Source organism: Lagopus leucura, unplaced genomic scaffold (genome assembly GCF_019238085.1).
Source record: "Lagopus leucura isolate 7727_CA_CO unplaced genomic scaffold, USGS_WTPT01 Super-Scaffold_100017, whole genome shotgun sequence".
NCBI classification, from domain to species: domain Eukaryota; kingdom Metazoa; phylum Chordata; class Aves; order Galliformes; family Phasianidae; genus Lagopus; species Lagopus leucura.
The window spans coordinates 629,549-648,274 of NW_024962271.1; the positions used below are offsets into that span (position 1 = coordinate 629,549).

The window sequence follows — 18,726 nt, forward strand, 5'->3', positions numbered from 1 at the left end:
CACCGCAGAGATCTCGTTTCAGAGATATCGTCTTCAGCCACGAATAACTCTTTTTTCAGACATCAGGAAGCAAAATGTCTCGTTTCAACAGCTGGACGAAGCGCATCTCGCCCTGCCCATCAGGCAGCCCACCGCTCCCCCGGCCGCTCCATCACCAACACATGCGCACTACCCGCCCATCCCACAGCCGGCGCCAAGGACGATCCGCCTTGCGCTGTGCGCATGCGTGCTGCGCGCATCACGCACCCGCCTGTCTTCAGCGCATGCGCATTGATCCCAGCGGCGAGTCCTGCCTGCCGCCGCGTCTGCGCAGTGAGGGGCGCTCGACTTCCGCCTCCTGCGGCGCTACCCTGCCCACTTCCGGGAGCGCTGGGCTCCGCGGAGCGCACGGCGGAGGGGCACGGTGGCGCCCGCGGTGGCCCGGCGGGGGGGGGGCTCGGCCCCGGCTCGGCCCAACGCGCCGCCGGCACGGCGCCAATCACGGCTCCGAGGGCAGCAGGGCCGCCGCCCTGAGGTAAATGCATCCCCGGTGCTCTCCTTCTCTCTCCTTCTCAGCCGTCGGGGAACCGGTTCCCGTCGGGGTACCGAGCGGGGCTCGGGCGATGGACGAAGCGGGGTGAGACCGAGAGCTGTGAGAGTCCTGAGAGCTTCTGGAGAGGATCTGGTGCTGAGTTACGCTGCGAAGACGTAATTGGGTTGAATTCAATGAGCTCCTTGGGGCTAAAAGACTGATAGCGATTTCTGTCTCTTTAAAATCCACTCGCTTTTTCTCTAAATTAATACATTTTGTGCCGTGTTTTTCTCACGAATTTCCTGTTTTTGCCTTTGATGAGGGCGTAGAACTCTAGGGGAGCAAATGTTTTGCATGCTGCAGTGGTCAAAAGGCCAAAGAACGGTTTGAACAGTTTTTATCTGATATGGAAAAAAAAAAAAAAAAAAGGTTTTAACGCTCTTAATTCATACTGATAATTACCAGTGGAAATATTTCAGCTCTGATCTGTGACATTGCTTGGAACCTTGAAGGGAAAATCACATGTGGATAGGGATATAACTGGTGGAAAACTGTATTGCTTGCCTGAGATTGCAGCACAGTCAGCGATGGTGATATGCATACTGTCTTCAAATGAATGTAAGGTTATTGCATAATTTGACAAATGGAAAGGTTGCAACAAAAAAAATTGTGCTCTCAAGTAGAAAGTGACATCCGTTTGTCATTGACAAAAGAGCAAAGCTTCCAGCTTCCACGCAACAATGCTGGTAGTTGTTTAAGCTTTCTAGTGTCTAATCTCAATTTGAGTTTGTGGCCCTGCTCCAAAGTAGGTAAGCTATAAAGGTTGGCCATTACTCATGTAAATTGTGCTTGTGTCCGTCCTTGGGTGAAGGACAGGGGTTGTTCTTGAGCCCAGAAGTGTTTTGTCCTTGTTCTTGTAGGCCAATGAACTCATGATAAATTGGTTGCTGTATTTCTTTGCTGAGCACTTAAGTCTTGTTGAAATGTATTCTCTTACACATCTATAGAGGAAAAAAGCTGTTTTCAAAAAGAAAAGACACCTTGCTGAGCATCTCAGGTGTTGCTCAGAGTTTTGGTGCACATGGGAAAGTGACTTAATATCGCAGCTCTTATCAGATTTATTGCTGATGAGCAAAGGGCTTTAATTCATCATATAGATGCACGTTCTGAAGGCTTCCAGGGTTTTTCTTGTATTTTGCATAACTTGTGTTGCCCGGAACTCACATGTCTGGGGATGTTTGTAAAGAGATAGTAATTAGATGATAGGCTTCCCAGTAAAACATCCATACGTGTGCTCTTATTGCTTCTGTGTTCCCCTTTTATTTCTGAGAAGCACGTTGCCTTTTCAGAGCTGAAAATGGAAACTTCTACTGTGTTTTTTGTGTCCTTCTACTTGCTGTATAAGACAGGCATAAGGAGAAGTGGCTTTAAACTTCACTGTTAAATACATACTTAATGAGGATCATCTCTTGAATTTGCTGCCAGCTCTGCATGCAAACAGCATCACATTTGTTGTATGTATCCACTGTAAATTGTCAGCTTGTGCCTGTAGTAGAGGATATGTTGTTTAGTACAAGAAAGGGCAGCAAAGCATAAACGAGGCATTCATGAGACAAATATGGTATAAAGCATGTAAAAGAAGGATTTTAGAGAGATGGTCAGCTTTGTCTCTGAGGGGATGGGACAGAACTGGGGTTGTAGTTGATGGTTGTTGGACTGATTCAGAGTTGATGTGTAGTAGGACTGTTGCTTGGGCTGAGGAAAGTGTTCTCCATACAGTTACTGCTTGATGGAGTTACTAGAGCAGTTTTATTTGTTTGTTCTGAGGTTGTTTGCTAGTTCAGTTGCTGAGAGAAGTCGTAACAAGCCATAGTTTACTTATTAAATGGCTTTTTAGTTTGGATTGCATGCATCTGCAATGAAAAGCTAGTCTCCCAGATTGGGCATGGGTATGTTTAGTGGTTATCTGGTGGATGTCTGTCAGCAACAAATGGTCCGAATTGCCTGTGATAATGGGCACAATGGTACGGTTGCCCATTTGGTGTGCTTTTAAATTCTGCAGTTTTTGAAGTTAATGTTTAAACTGCCATTCTGTGATTTTGATTTGCCACCAATGCTGTGTTTCCCATGCAGGATTTGAATCGATCCTATGTAAGCGCTTCTTATGTAAGTGTGTGATACCTGATAGCATCCCTACAACTTCTGACTTACCAGCATTTAGTCAGCAAAGCTGAAGGAAAAGAGTTCTCTCTACTGCACTGTCACTGAAATAGGAGGAATCTAAAGAGCTGTGCAGCTATAAAGTGACCCCAAAACATTTGAGTTCTGACAGCTGATGGATTTTAGACCTGCATATCAATTCTTACCTGTATATCAGTGAAAGAAGTTGTTGGTGTTTTGTTTTGGTTTTTTTTTTCATTTCTAGGCCAATAAAGAACTTTCTTCTTCAAAAAAATAACAATGAGAAAGGACTGGAGTTGACTTCAGAGTGCCCTTTTTTCTTATTTCTTGGACAGCTGAGGGGCTTCCCAATGCAATAGTAGTATGATATCATTCAACTTTCTGAAGCCCGTGGTGACCTTATTCCAGTAAGCCTACAGATGGGAGATTTGCTGTTGCAGTGGCTCCTCTTTAGCCCCACTGGAACACTGCAAGCATTTCAGGCACAGTCATTTTACAGGACCATCTATCCACTGGTTTTGACTTTTTAACATAACTTCAGTTTTTCTTCATATTTCCCCATGCTTTCTAAGCAGCCTGCTTGTCACTTCTTAATACCCTTTTATTCCAATAAAGTGCCTGCTGTTTGTGCCTGCATTTATTTAACAATGAGATGTAGGTCAGATAAGACATACTTAACCTGAGAATTTCAAATAACACCTAACAGTGGAACTGCATTAGATTTAATACAATTACCTGTGTAAAGGGATTATGTTTTGCATGAAATGTTGAATGATCCAATGTTATCTTCCAGTGCCAGATACACGAAAAAGGCCAAATTAAAAACCCTTGTTTGAAAATATTAGGCTTAAAGCATTTTGCTTTGTCCTGAATGTTTGTACTTCAGCTGTTCCACAGAGACACAGTGTAATGGGGGACAGACACAGTTGATAGGGACAAACAGTGCAGTGAATAAATCAGCCACCTACAGGAAAGCTGTGAGTGTCTTGGCAATGCACGCATGGTGCTTGATAAGGCGTCAGTGCTTTTCAACTGTTGATCCTTCTCTCCTTGAAGGGACCAAGACAGGGAGTAATGGGGCAGGCAGCTATAGAGGAGTAGCAAAGATGGCCAGGGAGGGAGGAGTCGCATCAGAACGACTGTATCTTTTGTTCTTGCAAAAGCTGAACTGTGATGGCACTTCCACGTAAAGCAAGAACAGGAGATGCTGCAAGAAACACATATCACACACAGCTGCAGTGAGGATTTGGGAACTGACCAAATGAATCATGTCCCTGTCTTGTCATTGAGTTCTCTGTTCATAATTTCAGATGATTCGTCTGACTTCAATATTTTACCTGCAGAGGCTTAACGTGTCTTCTTCTATTGCTTGTCATCTTCAACTCAGGGAATGGGTGGGTGATGCTGCAAACTAACGTGATGTACTCAGCCTTTCTTTGCTTTGTGAGCTCCTACTTCCTCAAAATGCCACATCAGTGACAACTTAATGATCCTAGTTTTCACAACATTGTGAAACCTTGTTTAACAAGTGTATAAAAGGTTATTCATAAAGCAAAACAGAATTCAGTAGCTTTGCTCAGTTATACGTGCATTAAGAAGAATATTCATTACCTTTTAGGCTTCTATAGATGATACAATTTTGTTTAAATAAGGCACGAGTCTTCTCGTTTCCAGAGGAAGTCTGTCTTGGTATAACTTCCCTTGTTCCAAATGCCATGTGGTGATTCATAGAATGGCTTGGGTTGAAAAGGACCACAATGCTGATCCAGTTCCAACCCCCTGCTGTGTGCAGGTCACCAACCAGCAGCCCAGGCTGCCCGGAGCCACATCCAGCCTGGACTGGAATGCCTGCAGGGATGGGGCATCCACAGCCTCCTTGGGCAACCTGTGCCAGTGCCTCACCACCCTCTGTGTGGAAAACTTCCTCCTAATATCCAACCTAAACCTCCCCCGTCTCAGTTTAAAACCATTCCCCCTTGTCCTGTCACTGCCCACCCTCATAAACAGCCATTCCCCTTCCTGTTACATGCTCCCTTCAGATACTGGAAGACATTTCCAGAATGGAAGCCTTTCAAGCTTTGAAGTACCTGATTTTCTAAATAAAATGTGTTCCCATTCGTTATGAAAATGGTTATGAAACTTCTAGGCTGTTTAGAAGAAATGCTCTCGCTTCACACAGTCTGTCTTCAGCTTGTTACATCCCAAGGAAAAGGAAGGAACATGATTAAAGTTGGTGAAACATTTGTATTGTGAAATAAGACGTGATTAGAACAGCTCGTGCTAGAGTTTGAGTTCTTATACTGACTTCTGCATCGTAATAACATAATATATTTGAAATTTCAGAACTTTCTGAGTGCATGTTTCCATTGGCAGAATTGTGGAGCATTTTCTTTTATCTACAGATTCTGGAAAGAGTAGTTTCTTTATTTTAAATTGTCCCTGTTTGGATTAATGATTAGTTTGAAAACATTTGCTCCTAGCTTATGTTAGAATTACAGAACAAGATGGATGCAGTGTTAATTGAAACACTGCCTAGAGGTTTTTAGAGTGATCTTTATGATAACTTAAAAAGTCTAAAAGGCTTTTATCCCCTTTGGTCAGAAGTTTGCTTGCTGAAATTACATGCAGCATACTCCTATGGTAGTACATTGTTTCTACTTAACATTTTCCTGATAAAGCAAAAGTGATTTACTAATCAGTTTTGTGGTGATGTCTTTTCAGATTTCATCAGATATGACTATGAATATCCTAGTGTAGCCCAAAGGAAGGACATGATGTCAGAATAACATACAGAACAATTGTGAGGTATGTGATTATTATTTTTTTCTTTTTTAATTTCGATTTTTCCTGCTGTGTTAAAAATGTTTTGGGTGTTTTTTAAACAATTAAACAAATTGAAGATAGCAATCTCATGCCATTCTGTTTGCGTGCTGGAGTAGTTGTTTGCAGAATTAAGCTAAAATCCACATATGTCAGGGAGTATGCAGTACTGACTTATTTCTTTTCAGAATCTTGGTGTCCTGATTTATGGTGATAATTTGTTGGTCTGAGCAGCTGAAAACTTGCCTTGATTGAAAAATAATTGCACATTTCTACTTGGAGATACTGCATCCCCTCTGGATGGAATTCCACATTTGTGTTCTGTTTGAAGCTTCAGAACTGGAAGCTTGATTGTTTTGCTTCATTGACTCCTTTCAAATAATTGGAAACATCTATGCAGCAAGGAGATCTTGGAGGAGCACCTATTTTAAATGTTACTTTGGAATCTCTGCGCTGTAATCTGCCTATACTGCTTTCATTTCTGGTCTTTGAGATGATTCCTGCCTTTTTCTAACCATTAAAGTTTAAGGGCCAGAAGGATTTGTTAAGCAGAATGTGTTTATCATTCATGATTCCTGGTAGATGGGACTGAGAGATTTTTGAAGGTTCTTAAAACATAGAGCTTCATTTGAAAACTGTCTCCAGTGTGAGACTTTTCACTTGGTGCTGGTTGCTTTCACCCTTTGAGGCTATATTCAGAGTCTTGGGATATAACCCAAAGTCTCATATAGACTACCTTTATAACAGAGAAAAACCTGAGACTTCTTCATAGCTGTCACCAATCAATATAATGCTTTCACAGCTCTCTTTGATATGGGCTTTAATAGCATGAATCAATATAATTTTTGGAACACAGTATACTTCAAGGTAAGAGCCTAATCTTAATGTTTAAGCTTTAATTTGTCTCTGGTTGTTGACAGCACTTCTGTGCTGCCATTGTGTGTTTTTGCTGCCTAGAGATGTTTGAAAAATAACTGTTTTCATGAAATCTGATACAGTTTTGAATCTTGTTTTTGTTTCACACTGGAACAACAACAAAGCCTTAAAAGCATTCTGATGAAATTAAATTAATAAATGTGTTCTGTGAAAATCTGGTTTGTGCAATCCGTTGCTGTGCTAATTTAACCGCTGCCATTTGTTTCCCTTAGGTCTGGTCTGATCTGAGATGCTTTTCTCAGTTATCCAATCTGATTTATTATTTTTGGTTGCATTTTTGTTGTGTGGTTATGCTTTTGTGGGTGTTTTCTTGTTGGTTTTTTAAATTTTAAATACAATTGCACTTCTGTCCACAAATTTAGTTGCTTTCGAACTTGCTCTGCTTTTTGTTAACAGTGTTCTGGAGCACTGGTATTTCTATTCTACTTTTCTCTGAAGTTATGAAGCAGTACAAAAGCTCTGAAGGCAAATGTCATAGTTAGTAATTTTCTGAGAGACATAAACTGTAATCTGATGAAGAGTTTGCCATTTGGAATGATTAGGGCTAAAAGAAAGAGGTTACATTTTTAACAGAAAGAGATGAGTAGTTTACAGGCATAGCAAGGTGGAATTAAGGTTGTTCTGAAATCCATTCATCAAGCATCAAATTAACGTGATAAAAATAAGTTACAGAATTAGAACACTAATGAAGTAGCTTACAAAATTATTGCTGAAACTTTGTAAATTAGTGTCTCATAGAAACATTTCGTCCTTATGCAGTCATAGAACTGTTAAGTTTTGATCATGCAATCCCATCCATTGTTTTGAAGCTGAATGTGTTTTATTTTACAGAAATGGACAAGGAGAGCACCCCCATTTCTGGTTTCCTGATGTGTAATAATGGTATCTTTGCTTCCTGCAGGGCAAGTCCAGAGAACCATGCAGTCATCGGGGCACAGATTCCGTGATGTTGAGCACCACCCACTTCTTGCTGAAAATGACAGCTATGATTCCTCTTCCTCAGAGGCCGACATGGCAGAGAGGGTTTGGTTCATCCGAGATGGCTGTGGTATGGTCTGTGCTATAATGACGTGGCTTCTGGTTGTCTATGCAGACTTCGTAGTGACTTTTGTCATGCTGCTGCCTTCCAAAGACTTTTGGTACTCTGTGATCAACGGTGTTCTCTTTAACTGCTTGGCAGTGCTAGCTTTGTCATCACATCTGAGAACCATGCTAACCGATCCAGTAAGTATGCAATTGCTCCTTGGTGTTGGAGTATTCTTTCATATCACTCATCAGCAGCAGAGAAATTTGATATTTGTTCCCTCTTACTAGGGAAAAAATAATGTTAGGCCCAAACTCCTCGAGTTGGAGGGACTATACCTATGCTTTGCCTGTTTTTATGTGAATGAAACCACAAATAAGCTTTGCCTTGAGCTGCAGGCAATATAAGACACGTTATAAGGCAGAGGTAGGCTCATGAGAAGTACAGTTCATTTGTTAAATATTAACCCGTTGTGAAGAACCTGGTAAATCCTCAGTCTTTTTTTTTTTTTCCCCTTTTTTTTTTCTCTAGATTTATTTTCAAAGCTTTATAAAAGGTGTAGTTACATCTTATTGTACCAGTTGAAATATGTCTTCCATTTATGGCAAGTGGAGGAAGTTCAGAGGTAGGCATGCTGAAAAACCTCAGTCACATACTCATCATTCATGCATTACCTCTTGTAGATATTTAGAGTCGGTGGAAGGAAAGTGTGAGTTTAACCTCCCTGCTGTTGTGACAATAGCTGTGAGAGGTCCTAAAACTATTCACTTTTAGGACTTTTAGTTTAGGAATTCAAGACATTAAATTGTTTATTTTGTGCTTAGATCTGTTAGTTCTAGGAAATATATCTGTTTGAAGTGGGATGAGGGGAGGGAAAACTATTTTCTCTAGGATTTTGAAACAATTTATGGAATAGTTGATTAAAATGTTATGACCTCTCCAGACTGACAGCTAATAAAGTTTAAGGACAGGTTACTTCAAAATATGCACTGGTAAAACTGTGTCTCTTTCTAGACCTGTGTTGCTCTCACTGCAACAGAGATGAGTCACTCTCTTTTTTCTTATTCGCTCCTCTCCTCCCCTCTCTTAGCATGGAAGACATGACTGTGTGATAGAAGATTGAAGGAAATAGGAATATATCACTTCTAAACTAATGTGAACTACAACATACTGTCAGAGCTGTATTTTTTTTTAATTGTAAGGAGTTAGCAACAGTCTGAGCGTGGAAAATATATAAGTAGAGTGGTTTTTGTCATCAGAATGTTAAGGGAATGATCTGAAGATGCTGTGGTTAGGTACAGATGAGTAGGTGAATTTGTGAGATGTTTTATAAGCCTAGAGTCACCTGGAACAAGATAAATTTGTGCATCCAGGAGTAACATCTGTCTTTGAGATAGTTCTCCATTTTTACAGTAAAGTGCATACGTTAAATGTGAATGTTTAAGGTAATATATATTGCAAAAAAAACCCACTTCAGCAATACAGGATGGTCTTTAAGAAGCTCTCTTCCAGTTTGTGCCTCTTCAAAGACCAGCTGGTTCAAGTTTAAAGCACCATTTAGCCAAAGAGCTTTGTGATGCTGCAGAGCTTATCTGGGGCAGGACTTGAGCTGTCTCTCAAACAGCATAAATGCAAGATTGTTGTCCATTGCCTCTGATACTGTTACTGGAAGAAGCAATCCTGCCAGTTCCTCACAGTTCATCATTGCCCTTTGTGTCAGAACAGCTGCAAATGGAGCGTTTTGATGAACAGTTTAAAAAACTAATCAATTGAAACATGGTTTCTTTTCCTGGTGGTTTGTTTTTCTTCTGAATTGGTTCTTTCAGCTGTCTGCCATGAAGGTCTTTCACAGTAGCAACAGGCAGAAGAAAATGCTGGGTACAAAATGGAGAAGCTGATGGTGGTTATACTGGAGGTGTGCAAGCTAAAAGCTTGGGTGTCAAGGGAGAATACTTGTTTACATGGAATGGGTAGCAAAAGCTTGGAACTGGAGAGTTGAAATAAAAGCTTTCAAGTAGTTGCTGACTTTATGGCTTTTGTGGATGGTTTGGCCTAACAATAGAATGTCACGTTTATGTGAAAGCATATTTCTTTTTAGTGCCAAACTTGGAGTAACTCATAAGCAAATATTGTACCTGTAGTGCCCACATCTGCATGTAATGGTGTGTCTTCCTCATCATCCTATTTAAGCAACAACAGATTCTGGCAGGAGTATGCCAGTACTTGGCTGTATCTGTGTCTTGCTGAAATGAAATAGATCTTGAGGTCATGCGTTGGTAGCTTGCTGATTTGAAGTGGCTCTGGCTTATGGCAGATTAACTTCAAGTAAATGAATTTATTTCAGCAATTATCCTGAGATTGCTGGTATGGAGTCTATAAAATGTATTATTAAACACTTTCATACCATTTAAGCAGCTTTTTCTGTTTTAATTGAAATGATTTCAGGGGGCTGTACCCAAAGGAAATGCCACTAAAGAGTACATGGATAATTTGCAACTAAAACCAGGAGAAGTGATCTACAAATGTCCGAAGTGCTGTAGTATCAAACCTGAACGTGCACACCATTGCAGGTATGCCCTGGTTTGGTTTATTTTTTAAAGCAGTTATTCATGGTATGTCTTCCTGATTTATATATCAGTTTTTCCCCACAGATATTTTTGATATTCAAGAAAGTTTTCAGAGACTTATACATTGCAGAGTGTCTTATACTGTAGCGTGAGCGTGGATGAGGGGAAGGAAGCAAGAGATGCTGTTAAAATCTGTTTTCCTTTGCATCATTCTAATTATTGTGCCACATGTTAGTAATGGGGGACAAAGGCAAGAATCTCAAGGAATTTTTCAGATAGAAACTAATGAAATAAGTGACCTCTTCAATCTTAAATCAAGAAAATACTGTTAGATTTTGTAGTGCTTCACTTGCGATTACATCTAAATTGGTTCCTTATTTTCTCAAAGTTTTATGAATAGTCAGTTAAATGTGTTTCTGTTTGTTGAAGATTCATTTTAATTATGATCAGAGTGATGGCAATTTGAACTTACAGGGCTATACATGGGATAACAAATATGCACATTGTTGATCAACTCTCAGTCTTCTGAATTTTCAGACAGTATAAATGTGCATTTCTGATATTTATTGTGCAAGTTGAATAGATAGGCCTGCATAATTAGGGCTCACATAAATATGTAAATGTTTCTGGTGTCTCTTTCTAGGTGCGAAGAGTATATGTATTGAATTCTATGGTATATCAAGCCTTCAAAAGAACAGAAGTCTTGTCAGGACACTTTACATGTTCTGTAAATGTGTGGTTTCTAAATTAAGTGTCTCACTGTGTGTCGCATATCTTTGTGAAAGTTACAGCTGAAAAGCTATTTCCATGATAAATACTCTGCTTTGGCACTGAAATCTTGCTCTCATCTCAGATGTGAGTGGGTTTTTGTATCTGGAATGCGAGGGGAAAAGTGTCATATATAAATAGCCTTGTATAGAATTATCTTTCGGTTGATTTCTCTTTGTTTCAGGTTAGTTGTGGCATGGATGCAGACACCAGCCATGGCTTCATGTGCAGTGAGTTTGATTCTGGCTGGCAGTATTAGCTCCAGCAGAGCGTTACATGAACACAGCTGTGCTGTTAGCTGGGCAGGCTTGGGGGTGGAAGCAATGCAGCTGCTTTCTTGTGCTAGAATATAAACTGTTATCCTATGGAGAGCCAGAACAGCTTTGTGCCATCTGTTCAGGTTGTGTTGTGTTCATGGGATGCAGCAAAGGGATACCCAGAGGCTCTGCTGAGTGTAGGTTGGATCTTGTTAATTTGCTCGTGGCAGATTTAGGCTGGCTCCTACAGACTTTACAGGTATCTCTGTAAAGTGTTTCCCACATCTTCAATCTCTGTAGGATTTTCTAATTTGGAAAATGAAGACATTTTATGTTGAAATCTGCATATGAACAAAGAAGCTGGAGAATTGAGGAGCCCAGAGCCCATGCAGTTGTGTAACTCTGCACAGGCACTGCTTGAATGGTAGATCAACAGCCATGGGGGTTACAGGTGAAGCTGTAGAGCTGCTGGGTTACATCTGGGCGTCCTCCTTCAGACGCAGCAGTGTTGGCTGTTCCAGTAGCCTGGGATCTCAGATGAGGCAATGCTGATGGAATAATTAGTGTTCTACATGGGCAAGCTGGTCCAGTAGAAATTGTCCCTTCCAACCCATATCATTCTATGATTGTGTGACCTTGTGATTTTATTTATTTATTTATTTTACTTTTCTATGCTTTGGTAAGATCCTTTGTGAGATGTTCTGCATTCTGAAAGGGAAAAGTTGAACCTGAAAGTGTTTTGTGAGTCTGCTGTTACGCTTTTCTCAGCAGTTGGAAACTAGTTTAACTGTCTGTCTTTGTGTTGGCCATATAGTGCTATTAGAAGTTTGTTAACTCGTCATAAGTAGAAAACAAAGAGTTGGGTGGTGTTTTCCTGAAGTTTTCTGAATGTTTAATATATGCTGTATGGACAGGTAAAATGGGCTGGAAAACCCCTATTAGAATCTGCTTCTTTGCCATAGATTTAGCACTGCAAAAGTGTTCCAAATAGGAAGCAAAGAAGTTGGTTTGATTATACTGCCAGCTTCTTATTGACTTACAAACCCTTCTGAGTATATTAAGAAGATGGTCTTGTCCCAAGTAGTCAAATTGGCAACTTGCTGGTAAAAGAGAGTTGAAAAGGCAGATTGAAGTCAGTTCCTATTGAGAAACAGTTGCACTCAAAGCCACAGTGCAGGTTTTGAGTAGTAAATTGTTAACAGAAGAGACTCTTATGATGTAGTTATGAAAATTGTTGTGCAATGTTGCAGAAGTTCTTTTGAGGAAGAAAAATAATTTCATAGTACTGTTAGTGATGGGAAAACAAACAAGAAACCTCTGATTACAACTTGGATATCTGGCCTCCATAAAACACTTGAAACCAAGATTTTACTGAGCAGTTAACGCTTTCAGCATAAGGAGGAGGTTGTGCTGAGTGAATGCTGTATTGTTTCTGCAGAAGCACAGCTGTTGTTATTTCCACCCTGTTCTGAGTGCCTGCTTTTCTGCGTGGAGAACTGATACTCAGAATCAAGTCACTGAGGTGGTTGCTTCAGCTTTTCTGTGAATTTCTGTTATCCAGGCCAATTTCTGTTAAGCTTCTAGCTGTGTCTTCCTGAACGTTATCCTTGACATTCGAAACTGTAATTGCATCTGCAATTGCCTGAGTGCATTCAGCAGGCTGGAGAAGACTTTCCTTTGTCTGCAGCTTCTTAATGCCATGCTGCTCCTTTTACTCTCATGCAGGCATCAAGGTTCATGCACAGTGAAACGACCCAGATTGCAGTGAATGGGGAGGTTTCCCCGAACTCTTGCTTGCATGTATGTCAGTGCTGGGACCAGGGAAGTAACAGCATACAAATGGCTGGGGTGGGAGGAAAGCTGTGCCACTGCTTTCAGCATCACAGTTTGATGGCAGGAAGCATTTGTTGAATGGCGGTGCTAAATTAGAAATGAAGGCGGGGTTCCAAGCATCTGATGTCTTGGGGGAGCTGAGTAGGCTTGTGAGAAATACTGAATGAGCAAAAGTGATTCCTGCCCACTTCCCATCCTTTGGTTGCCGTGATTTGAATCCAGATATAATTTTACTCAGTCCTTCACCTTAACAGTCTTAGAGTGGCAGTGTATTTTCTGTGTCCCGGGAGAAGACTTGCATGGTCATGGTGATGAGCATTAGCTCGTCTTTCCCTCACAGCTCAAGAATTAACAGGAGGCTGAACATAAAGGCTCTTGCTCTGGAAGGAGAATCTTTTGCAGAGCCTTCTGAACATCTTGTCATGAATCATACCTGTTTTCTTCTGAGCTGTGTTTCCTTATGGTAGTGTTCTTGTGTGAGAATGGCACTGTTTGAACAGTGATTTTCATCAAAGGAGTTGTCATGGATAAGACAAGAAGCAGTGGGAATGTAGGGGTGGGTCGTGGCAGCTCAGAGCAAAGGGAACTTCAGAGGGACTGTGTGAGATTTGGGATCCATTCCTGTTACCAGCATGGAAGTGTGTTCTCCTTCTTCCTCAATAACTTTGTAGTCATCCATATGCAGTGATTTAAAAATTACTTTGTGCACGGGAAAGCTGCTTTTTTTTCCGACCTTCTCCACTCTAATAGTAATCTGACTTTATTCTGTGGCTTGTTGCTGAAGCATTCATAGATACTATGCATAACTAAGCATGTGTTTTGAATAATAGTGCCTGAATTTGGGAGGCTTATTGAGCTCGATATTTGCTGAAATGAAAATGAGTAACATTTTGAGTGTTTTGCAGGAAAATGTGAAGCACTCTGAGTCTGTGCCTATCTTAAGCTATTGATCTAGGGAAGAAGTTCAACACGTTTTCAGCTGTTCTGTATTTGTCTGCAGATGGGCATTGGGATACAAGAGAATTGAGCCCTTTGGTGCTGTTGGCCAGATGTAAAATGAACTTTTGAAATATTTGACTTTCTCATTTTTCAGTTCATCACGAAAATTCATTTCAGTGCATCTTCTCCTGGCCACCAAGAACATTTACTTCTCTTTTAAAGCACAAGCTCTGGTTTCTCAACTGAAGTCTTGTTTTCTTTCCCCTAGCATTTGCAAACGATGTATTCGAAAGATGGATCACCACTGCCCTTGGGTGAATAACTGTGTGGGGGAGAAGAATCAGAGATTTTTTGTTTTGTTTACGGTAAGGGAAAATGAACAGCAGCTTGATTTTGGTGCGAATCTACCTTCAGTGTCACTATTTTGATTGTGTTTGTAGAGAGTAATGGCTTAAGGGCAAAATTACTTTGTGATTTTTTTTGTTCCTTTTTTCCACCCATCCAAGTTATTCTCCAGGTATTTTCTGTCCATATTCATGTCAACCTGTTTCGTAAAGTGCTGTTATTTTAAGTCATCCCAATTTTGCTGTTTTACATAGCAATGATTTGATATTGAAATTGTGGTGTGAGTGATGGAGCTAATCATAAACATTCATCGTTGCCCATGTTTTTAGATTCAAACTTAGAGTTTGTTTGTCCATCATTGCATTGAACTAAAATTGGAAATAGGAAAGTGTATTTGCTGTGGAGTGGTAAAGGCTGGCTGAAAACAGTGTCTGGTTTACTACCTGGCAGCAGTCAAAAGTAAGCACTCTCTCTCATTTCCAGATGTATATAGCCCTAATTTCAGCTCATGCGCTCATACTGTGTGGGTTTCAGTTTTTCTCCTGTGTCCGAGGGCAGTGGACTGGTAAGCAAACACTTAACTTTCACTAAGTTACTAAGGAAAAGTCATCACTTCCACTTACTTCAATCCCTTGTGTGACATGTTATGAGACTTTAGCCTTTTTCTGTGAGGTCTAAAAGATGTTCTCATGCCTGTTAAGTTTCTTACAATTGTGACATGTTTCAAGAATCCAACAGCTTTTATTGCTGTTTATTGAAGAGGAGATAACTTACTATGAACATGCTCTGTAGATGTATTCTTTTTCATAATTAAATGTGTTGTTTTCACAGAATGCAGTGACTTCTCTCCACCTGTAACTGTGATCCTGATGATCTTCTTGTGCCTTGAGGGTTTTCTGTTTCTCACTTTCACTGCAGTCATGTTTGGCACCCAAATCCACTCCATATGCAATGATGAAACGGTAAAGATTGCTATTTTTGTATCCAGTAACAATTCCTCTAGAAAGATGTGGTTAGAGATAATCTGATCTACATGAAGGAGAACTTTCATTTTGTACAAAACCTGAAATCTGAAATGAATCACAATTTTTAGTCTCACTCATAAAATTGAGAAACTACTTTGATTTATGCTTTCTAGCAGATGTTCTTGCATTGTTTCCTTTTCTGACTTAAGTTTTATAGTTAGGTTTTCAATTATGTGTGTTGCACAACTTCTGACATCAGTTTGGACTTCTCAACCTTCAGAAACTCCTGAAATGTCAGGAGAAATGACTGCTTTCCTCAGCTGTTTTAATTCTTCACATTGCTTCTCTACTTTGATATATTTTGTTCAAATACAACCATCGTTTGGACATTTGATCCCCTTGGCCTCTGATTTGCAGTTTCAGGCCTTGGGAGGATATTTTATGCCAGATAATTGACTCGGAACATAAGGAATTTGAACATTGTGGCTATTTAGACTTTTCTCATCTGGGGCTGTTTAAAGAGTACTCCTGTATTAAAGGCCTTGGTGTGTTACAAAATGAAAAACAAATCAGTAACTATCTGGCTTTCATTAGTGGGAAATTAAGAAAACAAAATGCATTTGGGGAGAGTAAGCCTAGCTTCAGTAATTACAATACAAGCATCTTCTTGGGAGCCTCACTACTTGATGCCATTAAAAGAGTAAAGAACATTTGGTGGAGGTGCATTGTGTGCAGATCTTCTAACTTTAGCATCAGCTTTTCTGCCCATTATGTCTTTCAGTTTGGAGGGCTGGGAGAAAAGGTAGAAATAGTCCAGCCTGTCCTGTATGCATTGTATGTTTTGTAAGTCTTTCTCTGTCTACCTGCAGGGTTGAATCAGCTTTTCACATTTTGTTTGTGCTAAATAAATATCAGTAAGACACCAGTGAGCTCTCTATAAATTAAAGGAATGTGAAATCATCAGTTTGGGTAATGACTTGTAGACTTTGGACAGTGTGTCACTGCACATCTGTTTGCATACAGGAGATTGAAAGACTGAAGAGTGAAAAGCCAACGTGGGAGCGGAGACTGCGATGGGAAGGAATGAAATCTGTTTTTGGGGGTCAGCCTTCACTCCTGTGGATTAATCCTTTTGCAGGATTTAGGATCAGACAAATCCTACTGAGATCGAAGAAAGGAGGACCTGAATTTTCTGTTTGAGTCTAGTTATGCTGGAACTTGCAAGAATACTATATAATATTTATTTGGGGCCAGAAAAGGCTGTCTACATATAATCTGTGACCAGGTGAAACTGATACCAGACATTTGCTTGTAGCAAGCAGAGTTTTATACGTTTATCGTCACAGACATCTCATTAACTTTCAGAGACACAAACTGGATCTGTAATGGTCTTAACAGCAAGATAACATAGGAAAAAAAGCACGTGGTCACACTAAAGAAGCCAAATGTTGTCATGCTACTGTAATTTATTTTTTGAGATTAATTATGCTTTTTTTTTTTTGTTAAACCCTTTTTATTTGATAAATGTTTGGGGAATTACCAGTGTGTTTTTATAAAAAATTATATACTTAAGTGCAGTTGTCAATCATAAGGAGAAGCATTCTGGTGAAAGGTGATCTCAAATGAGACCCAGCCTTCTAAATCCAGTTTTCAGGGAATAGTGGTTTGTTCAGTTTTGATTTATATTTCAGCTTGTCCTAATAAATGGAGCTATACTTTTGTGTCCCACCTCAGACACACATTCTTCATATGCAAGTGATTCAAGGGACTTGTGCACACGACAGCGTAACATGTCAGAGGCACTATTACACCCCTGCCAAATGTCTTCCCAGGCTCACAGCATGTCTTGTGTTTGGCAGTATTAATCTCGTGTGGCATTTAGGTAAGTTCTGAGTCTTCAGTAAATGACACTTAACAGCTGAGAGCAGAATTCTGCCCTCAGATATGCATCTTCAATCCTTGTGCATTGATTCTAGAGGAACTTAAGTATGTAGGTGTTCTGAGGTTTGTATCTTGTCCTCTGAGCGGGGATAACTGGGGCCAGTGACTGTTAAAATGAAAAATACTGCAGATTGGCATCAATCTACTGAGAGCAGTCGTCTTTGTAAGGTCTTGTTCTGCTCCTTTTTTTCATTGTTTGGACTATTCATGAGGGGAACACTGTTAATTCATGGTCCCATGAGCAGAGAAATGGGAAGCATGAGGGAGGTTCCTTTAGTGCTGACACAGCTTGCCTCTTTCTCAAGTACAACATGTCTTCAAAGTAGAAAAATCTGCAATAAAAGGGATTAATTTCAATTTTACCATCTTCCATCCAAAATTGCTTTCAAGAGAAGAAGCTCTCTGAGAAGAGACTTTCAACAGTCTAGATCTAGAACTGCTTTATGTGGGCCTGACAAACAACAGTAGTGCTCAGAAACGTTTGTAAGCCTGCAAGTAATGAAATGCAAATTGCCAGTAATGAAATTTAACTGCAGGTGGATTCTTGAACAATTAAAACTCTTTTTTCCTTCTAGAAGTTACTGACGATACAAAGGATAAAACAGGAGCCTTGATGCAGAGCTTGAAATCGTGCCTAGAAAGTAATTTGCTCCCTGTTCTGGGACTTGCCTTAAAATTGTCCTGTTCTTGCTTTTGCTTTGCAAGTTGCACTGATGATCTGTTCCACTTCAAGCAGTTCAGTGTGCTGGAGAATCTTACACCAGTAAGTTTACTTACCACAGGGGTTGTGCTTCCTTTCTTCAGTGACCTGCTTCTCCATTTCTAGCTGTCTGTGGCCTCTCAATTTGTCAGGTTTCATACTATTGTGTGAGTGAACATACCAAAGGGTCCCTTTCTTACCAACCACCCTGCAAACAGAACTGTGCAATACTGTGCAGTACGTTCAGTTTGCTTGGGGGAGATGGTGTGTAAGTCTGGAGAGTGGGCACTGGGTGGAAGCCATTGAAACTGCAGCCAGTTGAACAAAGCTGTATCTCACACAAGTGAAGGGGAAGGCAGAAGTTCCACGAGAATCTTTGCATATTCAGTTGCACATCTTAAATGCTGGGAAAAAAAAAATGTCTGGCTTTGTCATGAGGCTCTCAATGTGTATATTGTTTAATAAAATATCCTGATGAGAATCAGAAGCTATCACTTCAAACGGATGAACTCTGTGACTTAGCAAGTGTGTGCGTGTGTGAAATCAGGTTTACTTGGCTTTTCAAACCCTTGTTACGTTGTAATTTTTTAATGTAAAGAAAGAAATAAAGTAATTAATTGAAGTCTTAAAGTTGATTCACTTCTGCCCCATATGTATAACTTGTTTTTGCACATATATATGCATATTTAAATCTTTCCAGGGTAATGGTTGTATCCTTAGGTTTGTAATCTATATGTATGTCAAGCAATGGCTGACACTATTCCAGATTAAATATGTTCTTTCCAAGAACGTGGGTTTAATTTAGGGGTGGTATTTGATGTAGAGATGCTGGAAACACTTCTGCTGTGATTCTGTTCTGGCCCTAAATGCAGGCCTGTCATAAGACAAGAAAGTATTGTTTTCTGAAGGCTTTACCTGACTACCTATGCTCTGGAACAT

The 18,726-nt window shown here is 40.2% G+C and overlaps 1 protein-coding gene across 1 annotated transcript; it reads left to right on the forward strand.

Moving 5' to 3' along the window:
• The first annotated feature begins 433 nt into the window (after positions 1–433).
• ZDHHC7 (zinc finger DHHC-type palmitoyltransferase 7) lies at positions 434–18,422 on the forward strand. The gene is made up of 8 exons (XM_042876913.1): positions 434–514; positions 5,414–5,497; positions 7,350–7,672; positions 9,918–10,042; positions 14,105–14,201; positions 14,665–14,746; positions 15,013–15,143; positions 16,170–18,422. The coding sequence occupies exons 3-8, from the start codon at positions 7,367–7,369 to the stop codon at positions 16,344–16,346; spliced, it is 918 nt and encodes a 305-aa protein (XP_042732847.1). The 5' UTR covers positions 434–514; positions 5,414–5,497; positions 7,350–7,366; the 3' UTR covers positions 16,347–18,422.
• The last annotated feature ends 304 nt before the right edge of the window (positions 18,423–18,726 follow it).

What these genes read in the sequence shown, in the direction of transcription:
- ZDHHC7 (XM_042876913.1), top strand. Translation starts at nt 7,367, where the DNA reads ATGCAGTCATCGGGGCACAGATTCCGTGATGTTGAGCACCACCCACTT. An exon ending in GAACCATGCTAACCGATCCA is followed by an intron (nt 7,673 to 9,917) that starts GTAAGTATGCAA and finishes AAATGATTTCAG; the next exon opens with GGGGCTGTACCCAAAGGAAA. An exon ending in GAACGTGCACACCATTGCAG is followed by an intron (nt 10,043 to 14,104) that starts GTATGCCCTGGT and finishes TCTTTCCCCTAG; the next exon opens with CATTTGCAAACGATGTATTC.